This window comes from Macaca nemestrina, chromosome 16 (assembly GCF_043159975.1).
Source record: "Macaca nemestrina isolate mMacNem1 chromosome 16, mMacNem.hap1, whole genome shotgun sequence".
Taxonomy (NCBI): Eukaryota; Metazoa; Chordata; class Mammalia; order Primates; family Cercopithecidae; genus Macaca; species Macaca nemestrina.
This window is the reverse complement of record NC_092140.1, coordinates 15173239-15193006: the sequence shown is the minus strand read 5'-3', so window position 1 is coordinate 15193006 and position 19768 is coordinate 15173239. Positions and strand designations below refer to the sequence as shown.

Here is a 19768-nt window from a genome sequence, read left to right as displayed (position 1 = left end):
ACATCCCATACCCACCACACACCCATCCCACACACACCACACACCCATCCCACACACATGCCATACCCACCACACCCCCACCCCTCACACACATCCCATACCCACCACACACATCCCACACCCACCACACACCCACCACACAGATCCCATACCCACCACACACCCATCCCATACATACCATACCCACCACACCCATCCCACACACACATCCCATACCCACCACACACCCATCCCACACACACCACACACCCATCCCACACACACCACACACCCATCCCACACACATGCCATACCCACCACACACCCATCCCACACACACATCCCATACCCACCACACACCCATCCCACACACACCACACACCCATCCCACACACATGCCATACCCACCACACACCCATCCCACACACACATCCCATACCCACCACACACCCATCCCACACACACCACACACCCATCCCACACACATGCCATACCCACCACACCCCCACCCCTCACACACATCCCATACCCACCACACACCCATCCCACACACCACACACCCATCCCACACACATGCCATACCCACCACACACCCATCCCCCACACACATCCCATACCCACCACACACCCATCCCACACACATGCCATACCCACCACACACACATCCCATACCCACCACACACCCATCCCACACACATGCCATACCCACCACACACCCATCCCACACACACCACACACCCATCCCACACACATCCCATACCCACCACACACCCCATACCCACCACACACCCATCCCACACCCCATACCCACCACATACCCATCCCACACACACCACACACCCATCCCACACACATCCCACACCCCCGACACATCCATCCCACACACATCCCACACACACATCCCATACCCCCCACACCCATCTCACACACATCCCACACCCACCACACACCCATCCCACACACATCCCACACCCACCACACCCAGCCCACACACATCTCATACCCACCACACACCCAGCCCACACACATCCCACACCCACCACACCCAGCCCACACACATCCCATACCTACCACACACCCAGCCCACACACATCCCATACCCATTCTAACCTCTCTGCAGGTGAGCCCCAAAAGGGTGCTTCATGTATGGTGAACTAGCTGGTTAATCTAAGGTCTCCAAAATAAAAATCAGTATTTATCAAATACCTATCCTTAGCAAATGGCTCCAAGAAGCTCAAAGAACTGACAGATTTTTCTAGTCCTCAAATACTTTTTCGAAGAAAGTCTTATTTCTGGCTAACTGACGACAAATCATTTTTATACAATAACATGCTTTTCTACAGAACATTGCAATAAATCTACTAATTACTACAATGTAAATTCCTCCTAGTCTGTGTCCATGAACAGAGAATTTACTTTTCTAAGTGGCACTACTCAGTTTATCTACCTGAGCTGTATTAATGCATTACACATGCGCCCACAATCTGGTTTAGTAAACTCATTTCTCCCATAGTATACACTTTACTTTATCCCTACAATAATCACATCATCTAGAAGACAAGCTCAATAAATACCCTACAGTATTTGACAAAAAAGAAAACTGGCACAAAGAGAAGTTAAATTCTATGAATTTCAAAGTCTGGGTCTACATAATCAAACAATTAGTTTTCAGGCTGGGCACGGTGGCTCACGCCTATAATCCCAGCACTTCAGGAGGCTGAGGCGGGTGGGTCACTTGAGGCTAGGAGTTCAAGACCAATCTGGCCAACATGGTGAAACTTCATCTCTACAAAAAATATAAAAATTAGCCAGGTTCCCAGCTACTCAGGAGGCTGAAGCATGAGAATCACTTGAACCTGGGAGGTGGAGGTTGAAGCGAGCTGAAATTGCACTACTGCACTCTAGCCTGGGTGACAGAGTGAGACTGTCTCACAGTCTTCCTAAATTCCTTAATATTTCCTAAATATTAAGGAATAGTTAATATTTAGAAGAACCCCAGTGCTAGCATCTACTGTTTGTAAAAGAATACTTAAGATATAAAATGCTCTAGCTAAGTTAAAAATATTGCAGGGCATGGGGGCTCAACCCTGTAATCCCAGCTACTCGCAAGGCTGAGGTGGGAGAATCGCTTGAGCCCAGGAGTTTGAGGCTGCAGTGAGCTATGATTAAGCCACTGCACTTCAGCCTGGGTGACAAAATGAGAACCCCCATCTCTAAAAATAAAAAATGTAAATTCGATTTTTGTAAAGTGTGAAAAATGAGAAAAAAACTACTGTACCACCTAGATCAATTGATTGCTTGTGGCCTCAGTACCCAACACACACACACACACACACTCATGCACGCACATACACCGCACCACCACCTGCTCTGTTACCTTCGAAAACCACTGTCTGAAGCTCCGTGAGGTCACAGTGCAGGGGAAGGTGACCCTAGAGAGAATAATGCTCAGACACCATGGGGTCCAGTCTGGACACCGCACTGGTGTGTGCGGCTCTCCGCCCAACTCTCCTGGAGTCACGCTCCTTCTCAGCACAAGTTAAACAGAGGCTCTCCTAGTCTGCTGACGCCTACCCACCACCGGGAGCTAGCGGGCACCCCGCCTGGTCTTCTCATCCACATCCTCCTCCAACCACAAGAGGCAGCCGAGGAGGCAAGGCCCATGGTCACAAAGCTCCAGCGCCCCTGGAGTCCCCACCAGGGAACCTCGGTCCTGCCCCAGGATCTCCCAGTGGTTGTGTGGGGTACTTTTCTTCAACAGAAGGCTCCCTGGCTCAAAGATGAGGCCTGCGGTTTCTTTGAGGTGACAATGAAACCGCCTCTGCAAAAATTCTAACAGTGAGAAAATGATGACAGTGAAAGAGATCTGACCTGACCGACTCCATCTTGCTTCTAACCTAACTTTGGGAGGAACTTCTAAACTAACTTTGGGAGGAACTTGGTTTATAGTTTAACTTTGAAGTAAAAATGGTAATAGCCCTTTCCCAAAACAAACCCCCTTCTTGCCTGGGGACTATACTACCTCTGTAAGACTAACAAATTAACTACAAGATTAGAAATTATGGTTTAGGAGTCACGCAGGCCAGAGGCTACAAGATTCTGAACCTCCCAAAACTGCTCCTGGGGATAAGATCACTGCTGTAAAAACTAAGATCAGTGCTTGGGATATTTTGCAGACCCAGCATTCCGATGCACCAGCTAGTGCCACCCAGACCAGTAATCTGGCTCAACCAGTTCTGGGATCCCACCCAGGAACCGAAAACAGCAAAAACCCACTTCGATCTCCTATGATTCCATCTCCGACCCAACCAACCAGCATTCCCTACTTCCTGAACCCCTACCCACCAAATTATCCTTAAAAATCCCAATCTCCAAATTTGCAGAGAGGCTGATTTGAGTAACAATAAAACTCTGGTCTCCTGTAGAGCCAGCACTGTGTGAGTTAAACTCTTTGTCTATTGCAATTCCCTTGTCTTGATAAATCAGCTCTGTTAGGGCAGCAGGCAAGGAGAACCCACTGAGCGGTCCCAACAAACAGGCCCTGACAGCATAACCAGGATAGTTTCATTGGGCAAGAACTTGAAAAAAAATATGCAATGGGCTGGTCGCAGTGGCTCACGCCTGTAATCCCAACATTTTGGGAGGCTGAGGCAGGCGGATCACCCGAGGTCAGGAGTTTGAGACCAGCCTGTATTTACTAAAAATACAAAATTAGCTGGGCGTGGTGGCGCATGTCTGTAATCCCAGCTATTTGGGAGGCTGAGGCAGGAGAATCACTCGAACCTGGGAGGCGGAGGCTGCGGTGAGCCGAGATCACACCATTGCACTCCAGCCTAGGCAACAAGAGCAAAACTGTCTCAAACAATATATATACATATATATACGTAATGCATTCCAAATAAAGTATACAGTTCCTCGGAAAGTGAATCTGGCACCTTCTTTATTAAAATCCAAATGCAAACAAAATTCATGGAAAACATACCCAGTGTACAAAAAATACGCAGTAACAAACAGTAGCAGCTCCCACTGCTGAAGCTCCTCCCATGGGAAGGCCTCGTGCTGGGCAGCATTCATAAATACTGTTTCTAGACCTCACAACCGCCCCATGAGAAAGGGAACACCGTCCTCATGACACAGCTGAGACAATTCAGGCACAGACCTTACACAAGATCCCCCACAGCTCGGAAGCGGGGTTTAAGGGTCACAGGTCATTCTCTGGACTGCAAAGTGCTCATGAGCTGCAAGCTTCACAGGGTACCTGACTCCAGAGGTGCCTAACTGGCAAGGTTCACCCTGTGAGCACACTAGAATGCCAGGATCAACACAGAGAGTAAAATGTGATGCCACTTGCCATTCCCCACAGGTGAGTTCACCTTCCTGTACTTTACCAGAGCTGATGGAAGCAATGATGAGTATCAGGAAACTGACTATTCTAGAAGCCAGACCAAATTATTTTGGTGTATGCAGATTTCAATTAATATCGCACTTCCTTTACCTGAAAATCTTTCAGCTTTTAGAGGCCTCGAAGGGGAAATTCCTGGAATGGAGGTACCAAGGTCACAGACAAGGTTGAGTTGTCACAAACAGGAACACACGCATCCTGCCCACCAGGGGAAAAAAAGGGTCACTGAGTGTTCTTTTCTCCCTAGGTGGGGCAGCAAGGGCAAAAGGGAACGTGAGCAATCAAGATGCAATCTGTGTGAGCCAAATCCTACATCTCACAGAAACTCTGCAAGCTCCAGGCCAAGCAGTGGGACAACGGGCCGCCAAGTCAGCTGTTTTGTGCAGCCCTGGGGGGATTCCAGAGTTCCATGGGTGGGTGACAGGCTGGATCAGGAGCAAACACACTTCAGTAGGGATCAGAGAACAAATGCCTTAGGCCTTGAGAGCTAAATTGTCTCTGTTACGTATTATTCTTCTACCTTTTTTTTTTTTTTCTCTCTCTCTTCCAAGAGAAGGGATCTCTCCCTGTGGCCCAGACTGGAATGCAGTGGCACAATCATGGCTCACTGCAGCCTCCAACTCCTGGGTTCAAGTGATCCTCTCACCTCAGCCTCCCAAGTAGCTGAGACTACAGGTGTGTGCCACCATGCCCGGCTGATTGTTATTTTACTTTTTGTAGAGATAGGGTCTCTCTATGTTGCCCAGGCTGGTCTCTAACTCCAGGGCTCAAGTGATCCTCTCACCTTGGCCTCCCAAAGTGCTGGGTTTACAGGGAATAGCCACCACACCTGTCCTCTCCATTTTTAAAAGTTCATGAGCTGACAAAAGCTGGCCTCCGAGTCCCCTGCAGAAGCCCACTACCCTGGGGCCCTGGGAGCTGCCCTGACCTCTTGGAATGATCTTCCAAGCATCACTCAACACAACCAGAAACACACACCTGCCAGCAGCCACACTGCTCCGCCTGCCCTCCAGCCGCCCGGTTGCCACACTCCTCCACCTGCCCTCCAGCCACCTGGTCACACTCCTCCGCCTGCCCTCCAACTAACTGGCCACACTCCTCCGCCTGCCCTCCAGCCACCCAGTCGCCACACTCCTCCGCCTGCCCTCCAGCCGCCTGGTCGCCACACTCCTCCGCCTGCCCTCCAGCCACCCGGTCGCCACACTCCTCCACCTGCCCTCCAGCCTCCCGGTCAACACACTCCTCCGCCTGCCCTCCAGCCGCCTGGTCACACTCCTTCGCCTAGTCACACTCCTCCGCCTGCCCTCCAGCTGCCCGGTCACTATACTCCTCCGCCTGCCCGCCAGCCGCCTGGCCACACTCTTCAGCCTGCCCTCCAGCCGCCCGGTCGCCACACTCCTCCGCCTGCCCTTCAGCCACCCAGTGAAAGGGAGGGAGAAGCAGGACCCTGTGTGCCCCTGACACTGGCCGGAGCCCGCCCCTCCCAGCTCATCTCCTTACCTACCACCCAGTCCCCTGAAGCAGCTACCTCCAAAGATGAGAAGGGGAGGCTTGGCAAGTAAGTCACTCACGCAGGGACACAGCCAGGGTGGCGGCCTTCAGCTCCTTGAGCCCTCAAGTCAATGTTCTTCAGCCTATACCGTGACTCCCTCAAGACCCACCTCCGAAGGAGCAGGCTACCTGTGCAGAGTATTTTTATGGGCAGTGCCACCTCTCTGGACGGTGGCCCTGGGAGGGCTCCCGCCAGGCAGTCCTCCTGGGTGAGGCTGCTGGGATGGCTAAGGACACCTGTCTTTGTGGGGTCTCTCACAAACACACACACCCCACCTGGAGTGGGGACTTCCCCCGGGACGGCATTACCCTGCCGCCGCTGCAATGTCGGCTTTGAACACCAGTGGGCTCATTCACAACAGCACAGCACCCGGCACACGGGAGTCCTCAACCCCTTCCGCTAAATAAACAAGCGAGGCGAGTGCAGCTGAGGGGCCGAGGCTCCAGCCGCCAGCTGTGGCACGAGGAGCAGACAGACCTTCCAGACTAAGGACCAGGCCACACACTGGCCAGGGTGCCGGCCTCACTGCCCATGGCAGGACAGGGGCCCCACCTCCACCCAGGTCCACACCAACAGCCCAGGAAGTGGCAAGTGGGCGGAGACATGCACTCCTAGGTAGAGAATGTGAGACAGAAGAAGAGGTGGTGATCTTTCTAGTCGTCACCTAGGTTCATTTCTGCTGCCCCTCAGTGTAGTGCAGGGGCTGAGGGCACAGCTCCTGGAGCCAGACTGCCTGAATCGAATCCCCAGCTCTGATGAGGGGGACCCTGACAAAGTCACTTAAACGCCCTGTGCCTCGGCTGCCTCTTCTGTAGGTGGGGATAACAAGAGTGCCCGCAATGCAGGGCTGTGGGATGAGCCTGCTGAGGGGCTCGGGGCCTGGCTGCATGGCCCAGCCACTTCCATGATGCCTCAGCTGCTCGCTCGGGGTGCAGCTGGGGGTCAGAGTGGGCAGGGCCTACCCTGCAGATGTCACCTGTAGCTTCCATCCTGGTTTTCTGTCACCACAACAGACACCTGCTTTCTGGTGCCCATCAATGTCACTAATCCACAGGGATGTCAGCAAATCCTCATCACTTCCAGAACTTCCTTCCCAAGAAGGATGCTGAGCTTCAGGTTTTAGTGAAGGAAAGGGTATTCTCCATTGGCTAGGTCAATCACTTTGCTTTGGAGGTTTTTTTTTTTTTTTTTTTAGATGGAGTCTCGCTCTGTCAACCAGGCAAGAGTACGGTGGAGTGATCTCGGATCACTGAAACCTTCCCCTCCCAGGTTCAAGCAATTCTCCTGCCTCAGCTTCCCTCGTAGCTGGGGTTACAGGTGCCTGCCACCACACGCGGCTAATTCTCTATTTTTAGTAGAGATGGGGTTTTACCATGTTGGTCAGGCTGGTCTCCAACTCCTGACCTCAGGTGATCCTCCCGCCTCGACCTCCCAAAGTGCTGGGATTACAGGTGTGAGCCACCACGACTTGGTACCTATTTTTAATCCCTTCCTCGAGCAGGAGCTTACTGCACCTTCAACTGATCTTCCGCTCCAAGGGGAGTTTGTGAGCTCACCTTATTCATTCTTTGCCCAGTCTCTTGCCCCTTCTTTCTCCTTCCTCTATTCTGGCACACACACACACACACATGCACAAACCTGCCTACGAAAGCATGCCTTGTGCTAAACCCCCCTCCTGGAGGTAGCTCCCAGAGCAGCCCACCTGCCGCCTGACCTCCTACGTTCATCGCTGTCACTGCCTCCTTCCCACACACAGGCCCTAGTGTCCCTTCTTTCTTGCTCCTCGGTGAGGCCCAAACAGGTGAAAATTTCATCATTACTGAGAAAACCACAGAAAAGAAAATACTTTGTTCTGCCTTCCCCACCTGTCACAATTTCTGGAAGACATTCTAAGGAGACACAGGAGTCAGAGCTGGTGGGGAGGGGGACACAGAAAGGAAAGGGCGACAGCAAAGACTCACACACAGTCACTCCACAGACCTGACATCCACCTGCACACAGCAGAGCACCCGCTGTTTCCATCAAAGGCTCAGCCTGCTGCACACTTTGCACACAATTTTCCATTTGGCTCACTCCAGCTGTGCCACCCTGAAGCACACACCTCTTCCATGGGTGGGTTCAGCCTGCCACGATACTAACATCCTCCGAGAGAGTAAATACTATAATACAACTCTTTTTGTAATTCAACTGCTTTTCTCCGTTTTGCTATATTGGTAACAATTTTAATGTTGCAATGGAAGTAGGAGTAAATCTATTGACGCCATAATCTGTTGTCCCCTTCCTATATTAAAATGATTCTTGATGATGAACCATCACTGGATGCATGGAAGAATCAAATACTTTGTCTTCAGTGCTCTCACAGCATTTGAAAATAATGCTAGAATGTTAAAAGATCAGAAGTCAGGAAAGCAAAGTGCTTAAGAGAGTAGGTTTTGGAGTCAGGCTGGCCCAGGGTTCCTATCTCAGGCTGAGCCTGAATGAGGTGAAAATAATCTCTGCAAAGCTCCATTTGTAAAAGGGACACTTACATTACCAGGTGTAAGTCATAGAGCACAGCAGTGAGGACTGCATCATTATTTCTCTTATGTTATCTCAGAACTTACTAGAAACGGGAACATCATAAATGGCTGGAGGGAGCAAAATGACGCGGCCACTTCAGAAAGCCATTTGGCAATTTCTCAAAAGGTTAAGCATAAAACTACTGTATGTGGAAACCAGAGAGTCTCGAAGGGGAAACAAAAAACCTACCCTATAACCCAGCAATTCCATTCCCAAGAGAACAGGACACACAAGTCCCCGCAGAGACACACACACATATGTTCACTGCGACATGATACACAGCAACCGCCAGTGCAAACGGCCTAAACGTCCACCAGCTCAAAGTAAACAGGCAACACACATGTGGCCCACCCAAACAGATACGATTCTGCTGCAAAAAGAATGAATGACAGACACAAGCTGCGTCAAGAGCCCCAAGAACGTCACGCTAAGCAAAAGCAGCCAGTCACAAAGGAACACATACTGTGTGATTGATTTATATGAAATGTCCAGTAAAGGCAAATTTATAGAGCTACAAAGTAGATGCAGAACTGTCCAAGGCTAGGGTAGGAACAGAGATCACCTGTGAGTGACGATGAGGAATCTTACTGGGGATGAAACGTTCTGCTCTGATTGATGCTAGCTGCGCCATTCAGTAAAATTACTACAATCATTGCATTTTACACCTGAAATGAATTTTATGATATGTAAAATATATATCAATAAAGTTGTTTAAAAGAAAAATTACACATTACATATATTTAGACATCTGTCTTTCGCAAATGACTGTGAGATCCTTAAGGGCAAAGACTTCCTTCATCTTGCCCCAGCATCTAGTAAAATGCCTGGCACAAGTGAGAGCTGAAATGCTCAGAGGATGAAGGACTTTTGAAAACAAAACCAAAAAAAAGCTAAGTCTTGTTCCACAGCTTCAGGATTTACCTAAACTTCACATTCCTGTCTACTCCTCCACCTAACTGATCTCCAAAACCAATCACCACTGCAGGTCACAAAGCTGACAACATGTCCATGAAGCTTTGTGGCAGGCCAGGTCTCGCTCACACAGGTCCCTGTAACAGCTGTTTCAGTACTGAGTGGATAAGCTAAATATTAAAAGCCAAAAAAAAAAAAAAGCCAGTGCCCTTATACAAGGGCTGGAATGTAACAAAAGCCCACCAAGAGTTTTGCCTAGGCCTTTCCTGGGCCTTAAAGCATGGTAAAATAACCAAAGAAATCCTTTTTTTTTTTTTTTTTTTTTTGAGACGGAGTCTGGCTCTGTCGCCCAGGCTGGAGTACAGTGGCTGGATCTCAGCTCACTGCAAGCTCCGCCTCCCGGGTTCACGCCATTCTCCTGCCTCAACCTCCTGAGTAGCTGGGACCACAGGCGTCCGCCACCTCGCCCGGCTAGTTTTTTTTTGGTTTTTTTTTTTTTTTTTGTATTTTTTAGTAGAGACGGGGTTTCACCGTGTTAGCCAGGATGGTCTCGTTCTCCTGACCTCGTGATCCACCCGTCTCGGCCTCCCAAAGTGCTGGGATTACAGGCTCGAGCCACCGCGCCCAGCCAACCAAAGAATTCTTAACAGGACCCGTTTAGGATTAAACAAGTTTTACTGGGGGTCTGAAGAAACTTCCCCGGCCTCCACAAACAAGGTTATTGGGCATCTGAAGGAACGCCCCAAACCTCTGTGATTTAGCAGGAGACAAAATCAGGGTCATCTACCCCAGCACCTGGCCCCATTTAGATGAAGTAAATCTACTGAGGCTCCGGAGGAAGGTCTTCAGGACTCAGACCTGTTATAGATTGAGAAGTTAATCACTAATGTCTTTAGATGCACACTTACACACAGGCATATATAGCTTAGAAGGTACAGAAGCTCTGGAAAACTTCGTCACTTTGAGTTGGTCTGGGGATAATTTCCAGGCCTTCTCCCTGTAACCGGCTGCAGAAAACAGAAACTCTCTTCCTCCCCAGTTCATCTGCATCTCATTATTGGGCCACGAGAAATAGCCTGACCCTCAGTTTGGTCTGGGAACAGCTTCAGGCTGATCAAAATCAGGACCCAACACTTTCAGCTGCATCCCGACCAGCTAAGAAGGGCAGTTTGTCTCTGTTCAGATGTTCAAAGGAAAAAGTGTTTTCCTTACATTTTCATAATAGCAGTATTAGGAAAACTTCTGAGGCTGTGAGGAGAGAATAGAGACCATGATGTCAGCATCAGAGCCAGCAAGTGGGAGGGTTCAGGAAAATTATAACCTAATTTACAATGAACTTTTAAATTCTTTCAAGAGATATTTCTTATTTTTGACTTAGAAGCTGCCAATATACCAGACGCTGTCCCTACAGAATTAAATCATGTAATTCCATCTCTTCAAAGATAAAGAAACCACAACACAAACGTGAGATGAACTGTAGGAAAGGTTTGAACCAGTTTGTCTCAACAGCCTGTGCCCTCATCCATCACACTTTACCCTTTTACCATGAGGAAGTGTATTTTATCTGCACATCTAAACAGCAGGCACTGGCATTACTGAAGCCTGGGGGTAAGCAGGGTGTATCACATAAACTCCGGGAAGTGTGGAATAGAGTGAGCAATACTTTTCCACTCACTACTCCATTACTGCTGCTACAATATTTAGTTCAGAAAATAAAATCGTGCATTTCAAAGCAATCTCTTCCTTGGCACAGATCAAAGGACGCAGAACACAAGTGAGTCAAAGCTCGTTCCATCTCCACCCACTGTTTTCCAAGGATCCACTTTAACCACAGGCCGTTTATAACTCATTTCTTATCCCGACTTGAAGACAAAGGTCATTTACAAGACTGCCCTATTTTCTGGGCATAGTAATCAGCTCTCATGATTTAATATTTTCTTAACATCACACTCCACCAACTCCAACGCTGACTGGTATGTCAGCCATTTTAAAGCACTGTAAATGGGACTTAAGCAACCTTTTGGAAGGTGTGCAAACCTAAATAAATATTGCTGAGTAGGGACCGTTCCAGCCAACTCTCTCGTCTGCTAAGGTAATAAGGACAGACAAAAACAATACATTCATCCTACGCACAAAAAAAAAAGAAAAAAAAAATGGCCAGTCTCTACCAGCTGGTTGGTTCCAACTTCCTCCCAGCCCTGCCTTTTACTGATGGTAACCAGAACAGGGCCAGCCTCACAAACTCCAGGGTCAACTCAAGTGACACCACCATAACTCCTCATACTCACAGAGCACCCCTGTTTTTCAGGAAACCAGCATATAAATATAAATGGCTTCCTAGACCCAAGAAACAGCCTACAAGGTAGTTCGTTCATGCACCTCAGATTAAGAAACACACATTTAAAAATCAGACAGCTGAGCCTAATAAATGCTCCGGTTTCCCGGTTCCTTGGTTCCTTTCCATATTAGTCCCTTGGTCCTGGGGTGAAAGTGACGGGAAGCAAAGCAGACCACAGCCCTAGAAAGGCTGATGGTGGAATTTACTTTCTATGCGTTTTTTACTCTACTTTTTCCATCTACACGTCCAAGTACCAACGCTTACCATGTACGTCCCCAAGAGGTCAGCTGAAATCTAGACCCCCTAGGCCGGGCGCGGTGGCTCACGCCTGTAATCCCAGCACTTTGGGAGGCCGAGGCGGGCGGATCACGAGGTCAGGAGATCGAGACCATCCCGGCTAACCCGGTGAAACCCTGTCTCTACTAAAAATGCAAAAAATTAGCCAGGCGCGGTGGCGGGCGCCTGTAGTCCCAGCTACTCGGGAGGCTGAGGCAGGAGAATGGCGTGAACCCGGGAGGCGGAGCTTGCAGTGAGCCGAGATCGCCCCACTGCACTCCAGCCTGGGCGACAGAGTGAGACTCCGTCTCAAAAAAAAAAAAAAAAAGAAATCTAGACCCCCTCATTTCCAAATAACACCAGAACACGCGGCCTGGCAGGAACGGGTGTATCTGTGGAGACAATGGGACGGAGTACAAAGTCGCAGACCCACCACTCCCTGTAGCAGAGAACAGCCGCCAGCGTGGACCGGGAAGTCCCAATGACTGACGCCCCCGGGGGCCTAGAGGTGCCAGCAAAGGCCGGGGGAGGGGAGAGAGGCCGCGGCTCTGCTCCGGCTGCGGGGAGACCAGTCAGGCCATCCTCCAAGGTTTACAGCTTCGGGAAAATCCTCTCTACCCAAGTGCCCCACGGAGTTGTTTTCTTCCCCAAAAAAGAGAACTAAGCACTTGAAGGGCAAACCAAATGAATAATGCAACAAATGTACTCCCGCGGCAGGACCCGACAGGAAGTCTGCATACATTTACTTAACTGCGGCTCTCTCAACACAACTCAACTGTGATTCGGCGCTCGGATTTGAGAAACCTCGACCCTCCAGGCCTCCAAGCACAAACACAGCTGCCCCAAATTCCCGGTCCGCCCAAACTGCGCCTCTCAGCGGGGGCCTCAGTCCTGCTCTCAGAACATTCTGGTGCGTAATAAAGGCACACGCTAAAGGTCAAACAGCTGGTCTCCATTAACAGCAGGTGAGGCGAGGGTGGGCGCGGACCCGAAGACGCGGGTCTGATCGCTGCAGAGAGAGCACACAGAGCGGAGGCAGCAACAGGAGACCACGCACTGTGACCCGGAAGCCCTCTACTCCTAAGTGGCCCCCAAGGACGGTGCTGAACTACGGTAGGACGCAGGACACCCCCCGACTGCGAGAGAGGAGCGGTCAGCCGCCCGGAGGGTGAAGTCTGCCGAGGCGGTGCCGGTCATCAATGGCTTCTACTGAACGGATCGCCGCCAGAAGCTGCCATCCACGACTCGGTCACCCACACGCATAAACCACACGCTACACAAAAGAAACTTGATTTTACTTCTGGGTCTTTTTTGATCCTAGGCTTCAGAAGAACAGCGCACAATGTAAACTGGCAAGTTGTGAGTATTCTGGCTCTAATCTGGAGTCATGTTAATGGACCTCAGGTTTAAAAATAGCTATGAAGAGGCTTCCAGTAAAAGCCATTAAATGAAAGGCGCATTTACGTTAGGCTGCTGTGGCCCACGCTGAAGATAATAAAGGAAGGAGCATGAGAAGAAAAGTCCATATGCAATAAAACTAGGAACTACTCTCACCCGAACCCACAGATGACAGACTACCTGCCAGGCACACTGACCTCTGCCCCAGGCTGATGGGACAACTGAGAACACAGCCGGACCCTAGGCCCGCACTGGGGCAGGCGGTTCTGAAACTAAGGTGACAGGTATGTTCCCGTGGCGACCCAACTGCAGACACAGAGGCACCCAGCAGGCCTGGCCCACGAGGGTATCTCCACTTCCCTAACCAGGAAGGCTTCCTGGAAGAGAGGCCAGCCTTGCACTGTGGGCCCCAGGCAACTGAGCCCTGACCCCTCACCTGAGAAGCAAGGGCCCCACTGGGAGTGGCACAGCCCCGGGGAGTATCTCATCCCCCCAGGAAGAGCAAGCAGAGGCACAGCCCGCCGGCAGAAGGCAGGGCAGGCCGGAGAGGAGAGGACAGAGCCGCTGACCCCAGGAGGCAGTGCTCCCGCCGCTCCACACCGACCCCAGGCCAGGGCACATGGCAGGTCCCCTCCTAAGCCAAAGAATCCACACCAAGGCATGCAGAGATGCCTCTACAAGGAAAGACAGTGGTGAAAAAGAAAACAAGCAAAAGGAAAATATTTCCAAATTCCTAAGGGAGAGGGGAAACATTTCAGAAAAACACTTCTCCCAACTCTCAAAGAAATTATAATTCGGATCATCTTTTAAGTCTCCAAAAAGCATTAACACCGCTAGAGATGAAGGTAATAAAAATCATTATCAAAATAAACATATTAAAAGCAGCAAAAAATAGAAAACAATGACATAAAAGCATATCATCTAAAGAATGGAAGCGCTAAAAAGATGGAAAAGTGATCAGAAAAGATGTTCCATATCTGAAAATGAAAATAAATAAAAGACAAAAACCCACTTCCAGTTAGTTTATCCTAGGGAAAGACAAGTGAAAAGATTCATATGTCCAAAGTTTTCCAAAAATGTTTTTAAACTGCAAACTAGGTAGACATCAATGTAAAATTAATGACAGGAATTGGTCCCCTTTTGGTTGGGGGACAGGCGTACTCATATGCATATCCAAAGAAAACAATGTGGAATGATGTACACCAAGATGTTAACAGTATGTTTTCTGTTTTTCTGCACTGTCCCAGTTGTTAGCAATGAGCCTATTTCACACATGCATGCTTTGGGAAGAGCAGAGCAACATCTCAATTTTTAATGTACACACGTGCAGATCAAAAAATGCCAGACTTGGCTTCAGGAAGATTTTAAGTTTATTTCTGGCTGCTCAAAGTCAGTGATTAGACAATTCAAATCCATTACCCTAAATCAATATGGATAATAATAAGCTAAAAGCAGCAAATGTCTTTCTATATTAGATGAAACATCCTGAATTATATTACACCAAACACTGTAATTACTGTATGACTTTTAAACAATTCTTTCCATAAGGAAAACCAACAAAATGAAAATACAAAAAAAGAGAAATCATTCAAGAAAAAATGTTACCTTAAGACTTTTTTGAAGCTAAAAAAAAAAAAAAATGAAAGTTTAAAGAAATTGGGAGATCACAGGAATTGCTTAAGATCTGAATATAATTCAACACCAGTCTTAAAGTCCTTGTCATTCTGGGTTTCACTGATGAAGGCTAAGAGAACAGGAATAACTTCTGATACACGAAATTGTTCAGTTTAAAAGCGCACAGATGACCACTGCAGCAAAGGCTGGGCAGGGTGCTGGGGTCCACCTGATGCCTAGTGTCCACCCCACTTGTCCCCCAACCCCTGTTCACGAGACAGCTGCGAAAGGGCCACTGGCACACAGCGTGGCACCTTCTCCCAAAGGCAGTGTTATCCCAGATGATCTGGTGAGCAGTTCAGGCAGATCTCAAATGGCCTGGCCCATCTGAGAAAGCCCATACTTTCGAAAGCCTTCAATCTACCAACTCAAAAACACACACTAGTGATTCACTTTAAAAGCATTTTTTGCCGGGCGCGGTGGCTCAAGCCTGTAATCCCAGCACTTTGGGAGGCCAGATGGGCGGATCACGACGTCAGGAGATTGAGACCATCCTGGCTAACACGGTGAAACCCCGTCTCTACTAAGAAATACAAAAACTAGCTGGGCGACGTGGCGGGCGCCTGTAGTCCCAGCTACTCGGGAGGCTGAGGCCGGAGAATGGCGTGAACCCGGGAGGCGGAGCTTGCAGTGAGCTGAGATCCGGCCACTGCACTCCAGCCTGGGCTACAGAGCGAGACTCCGTCTCAAAAAAAAAAAAAAAAAAAAGCATTTTTTATAATTTTGCTTTAAAAAAAAAAAAAAGAGAGAAATCCCCAGACCTGTCAAAAGCTGAATCTATGCCAGGAGACCAGATTTTGCCAAGAATACGGTAAACAGGGACTTCCTTCAGTCCCCTGGCCACAAGTGGCCTCACTCACCACCAGATGGGCTGCGTGTCCTTCCACCTGGTCTCACAGTCAACCAACCCAGAGATAAGCTGAGCTAGCTTAACTTCCAAACATCGCCCACAACAGGCCTGAGCTCCAACTCTACAAACGCAGGTGGGGCAGCCCCTATCACGGAAAGTCAAACTCCCATTTTTAATTTCCAGTGAGGTGTCAAGAACCAAGCAACAGGCTCAGAAGAGCCAAGAAAATGGACTTTCTCAACTAAAAAAAGGCCAGAACACATGAACTCATGTTTGTCATGTGGACTCTAGTTACTCACACCTGGATCTCTGAGGCCCTGAATATCTGTGTTCCCCTTCCTTCCACATCTAATTGTTTTTAAGGGGTAACTTTTATATTAAAATTGTGGCCAGGCCCAGTGGCTCACACCTGTCATCCTAAGCACTTTGGGAGGCCAAGGTGGGAGAATCGTTTGAGGCCAGGAGTTAGAGACCAGTCTGGGCAACAGAATGAGACCCCATCTCCACACACAAAAAAATGAGCCGGGCACAGTGGCAATGCCTGTAGTCCCAGCTACTTGGGAGGCTGTAGCATGAGGACTGCTTGAGCCCAGGAGTTCGAGGCTATAGTTAGCCATTACCACCCCGCTGCACTCCAGCCTAAGAGACAGAATGAGACCCTATTTCTTTAAAACAAAATTAATGATCAAATATGATAAAAAGTCAATAGGTTGTCTGCAGTGAGCCGGTTTTCCAGTATTGGTACTGAGACACCTCTTGTCCAGGATTCGTGTAATGACATGCCATGGGCTAGGGAGGCAAGATTAGGAGTAAAATCAATAGCTGTGAAATGGTTTTCTCTGCAAGGCTCCCAGTTGTATTCAGCCATCAATTTAGTAAACTTGGCCTTATTACCAACTCTTTGTAAACAAAGGGGCAAACTGAGAAAATACATAATATGATGTGCAAGCACCTTTCCTGTACTTCAATATCACAGCCTCATTCACCTCACCTCCCGTAAACTGATACCACACTGTAGTTCTTATCCACACGGAGCAAACTACTGCTAAACCCTCATGGTAGATGAGGCTATTTACGCAGCTGGGCCACCAAACCCTCCCCCCTCCCTTAAGAACTGAGACCCTAACTCCCCGCTCCAGCAGCAAATCTACTGGAGGAGTTGACACCTCATGAAGAGAAGAACGTGGAGTCTACGGCCAGGTGCGTGTGGGTTCAAATCCACCTCCACCTCTTACGAGTTACTTGCCTCTCTAGGCCTTAGTTTACTCACCTGTAAAAAATACAGACAGAAAAATGCATACATATTATAGTTCCTGGGGCTAAAATAAGACGTTATTTTCCTGGGGCTAAAATAAGATAATTTTTTCTTATCCTCCTGGGGCAAAAATAAAGTTTTTTTTAAAACTGGACATACTAAGTGCTCCCCTGTTCCCATTACAGTGTGACCTGCAGCCTCAGCTGCGTTTTCCTTTCTAAGCCACAACTGCCAATGCTACATAAAGGAGCAGCTGAATCACAGGTGACAGGCACACCCAGTAAATTCTAACTAAAGGCTGAGATAGGAAATAAATCATCAAGTGACAAGGAACTGTCTCATCTCAAGGGTTTACCCTCAAATCACACAGCTGATGATGCGTACACTTCACTATTATTCTCCCTCGTGTCACATCTTTCTACATGAAGATAGAATAAATGGCTGGGCACGGTGGCTCATGCCTGTAATCCCATCACGGTGGGTGGATTACCTGAGGTCAGGTGTTCGAGACCACCCTGGCCAACATGGTGAAACCTTGTCTCTACTAAAAATACAAAATTAGCCAGGCGTGGTGGGCACCTGTAATCCCAGCTACTTGGGAGACTGAGGCAGGAGAGTCACTTGAACTTGACAGGTGGAGGTTGCAGTGACCCAAGGTCATGCCACTGCGCTCCAGCCCAGGCAACAAAGTAAGACTCTGTCTCAAAAAAAAAAAAAAAAAAGAGTAAATGACTGGATATACCATATGTCCTTCAATATACATGTGGTTCTCCCAAGGTATGCCCTTTAGTAATAATGGAGAAGACTCCAATCATTACCCTGGGGTAGGACAATGGTCATGAGGCAGGGGCCTCCTGCAATTAGGCTGTTGCTAATACAAGCCCCAATGGAGACATTATCATGAGACCATGCAGATAACACGTGCTGGGAAACACACAAGAATTTCGGTTAAGAGAATTTTTTTTCTTCTGACCATTTGAAACATGCAGCTAACCAACCAACAATGCTTGTGCAACTTCCTCCATTAGCCTAAATTTCTGTCTTAGTCAGCTTAGACTGTGCAACTTTTATAAACATCAATTCATTGCTTACATTTCTGGAGACTGGGAAGTCCAAGGTCAAGGCACTGGCCGATTCGGTGTGTACTGAGCGCCATTCCTCAGGGATGGCACCTCCTAGCTCTGTCCTCACATGGCAGAAGGGACAAAGCAGCTCCCTCGGACCTCTTTTGTAAGGGCACCGATATGGTTGGATGTCCCCTTCAAATTGCAGGATGAAATGCAACCCCAATGTTGGAGGTGGAGTCTGCCCGGAGGTGTTTGGATCACGGGGGTGGATCCCTCACTGCTTGGTGCTGTCCTCATAATAGTGAGTTCCAGCAAGATCTGGTTGTTTAAAAGTGTGTGGCACCTTCCCTCTCTCTCCCTTGCTCCCACTCTCGCCATGTGACCGCCTGCTCCCACTTCACCTTCGGCCCTGAGTCAAAGCTCCCTGAGGCCTCCGCAGAAAGCACGCAGAAGCCTGCACCATGCTTCCTGTACGGCCTGCAGAACCAGAAGCCAATTAAACCTCTTTCCTTTATCAATGACTGTATAGCAACAGAAGAACAGCCTAAGATGGGCACTAATTCCATTCATGAAGGCAGAACCCTCATCAGCTAATCACCTAATCACCTCCTAAAGGCCCCCCTCGTAACACAACTGCACTAAGATTTACAACATGACTGTGGAGAGACATAAGCATTCGGACCACAGTAGCTACCTATTTCCTTCCCTCCTGACTGTGCCTGGTGTAACCACACAGAGTTAGGTGGTCTCACATCTCTTCAATGATCTTGACTTTTCTACAAGAATCTCACTTCCACAGGCAGGTCATCTGTAGCATACTACTAGCTCATTAATACACTTCATTTACAGTGGCTAGGGCTGTAACACTGCAGGCTTCCCTTTGAAGACTCAATTCGATACTCCATATTTTCATCCCAGTTCATGAAACGTCATTAACGCTGTTAGTCACTTACAACTGAGGGAATTCTCCAGAAGCAGTAAAAGCTTTCTTGTTTCTTCCGTCTTTTTCATTTTACATAGGAACAGGCCAAGCACACTGGCTCATGCCCGTAATCGCAGCACTTTGCGAGGTCAAGGTGGGAAGATGACTTGAGCTCAGGAGTTTGAGACCAGCCTGAGCAACACAGAGGGACCCCGTCCCTGCAAAAAATAGCTGGGCATGGTGGTGCACACCTGTGGTCCCTGCCACTTCAAAGGTGAGGCAGGAGGATCGCCTGAGCCTGGAAGGTAGAGGCTATAGTGAGCCATGATCACACCACTGCACTCCAGCCTGGTGATGAAGCATGAGACCGTCTCTCCAAAAAAAAAAAAAAAAAACCACACACCCTCTTTCCTGTAGTTTTGTCTTCTCTCTCTAAAGACAAACCCATCAGTAACCATCACTCAAGTCCAACTGTGCTTCCTAATACATATACTGGTGTCCCATGAAAGCTCAGGGACGCAGCATCCTTTTCCCAGCGGGACAGAAGCCTAAAACTCTGGGCTCAAAGGTTTAAAAAAAAAAAA

At 48.7% G+C, this 19768-nt stretch overlaps 1 protein-coding gene and 1 long non-coding RNA gene across 6 annotated transcripts in view; one reads left to right on the top strand and one right to left on the bottom strand.

Moving 5' to 3' along the window:
- The window catches only part of LOC105477666 (serine/threonine kinase 24), a 129754-nt gene that overhangs the window by 81095 nt on the left and 28891 nt on the right, over positions 1 to 19768 (bottom strand). Inside the window, exon 1 of one of the 5 annotated variants that reach the window (XM_011734283.3) lies at positions 12795 to 13560. The exons of 2 other annotated variants lie outside the window; for them this stretch is intronic. In XM_011734283.3, the coding sequence (XP_011732585.1) occupies positions 12795 to 12974 (180 nt within the window). In that variant the 5' untranslated portion in view covers positions 12975 to 13560. Of the gene's footprint in view, positions 1 to 12006; positions 12025 to 12758; positions 13561 to 19768 lie in introns of those variants that run through there. 2 more of the 5 variants (XM_011734316.3, XM_011734310.3) reach the window with 2 other exon arrangements.
- LOC139359065 (uncharacterized) lies at positions 13556 to 19427 on the top strand. The gene is made up of 3 exons (XR_011614638.1): positions 13556 to 13700; positions 18468 to 18563; positions 19283 to 19427. It is a non-coding gene; the product is annotated as an uncharacterized lncRNA (long non-coding RNA).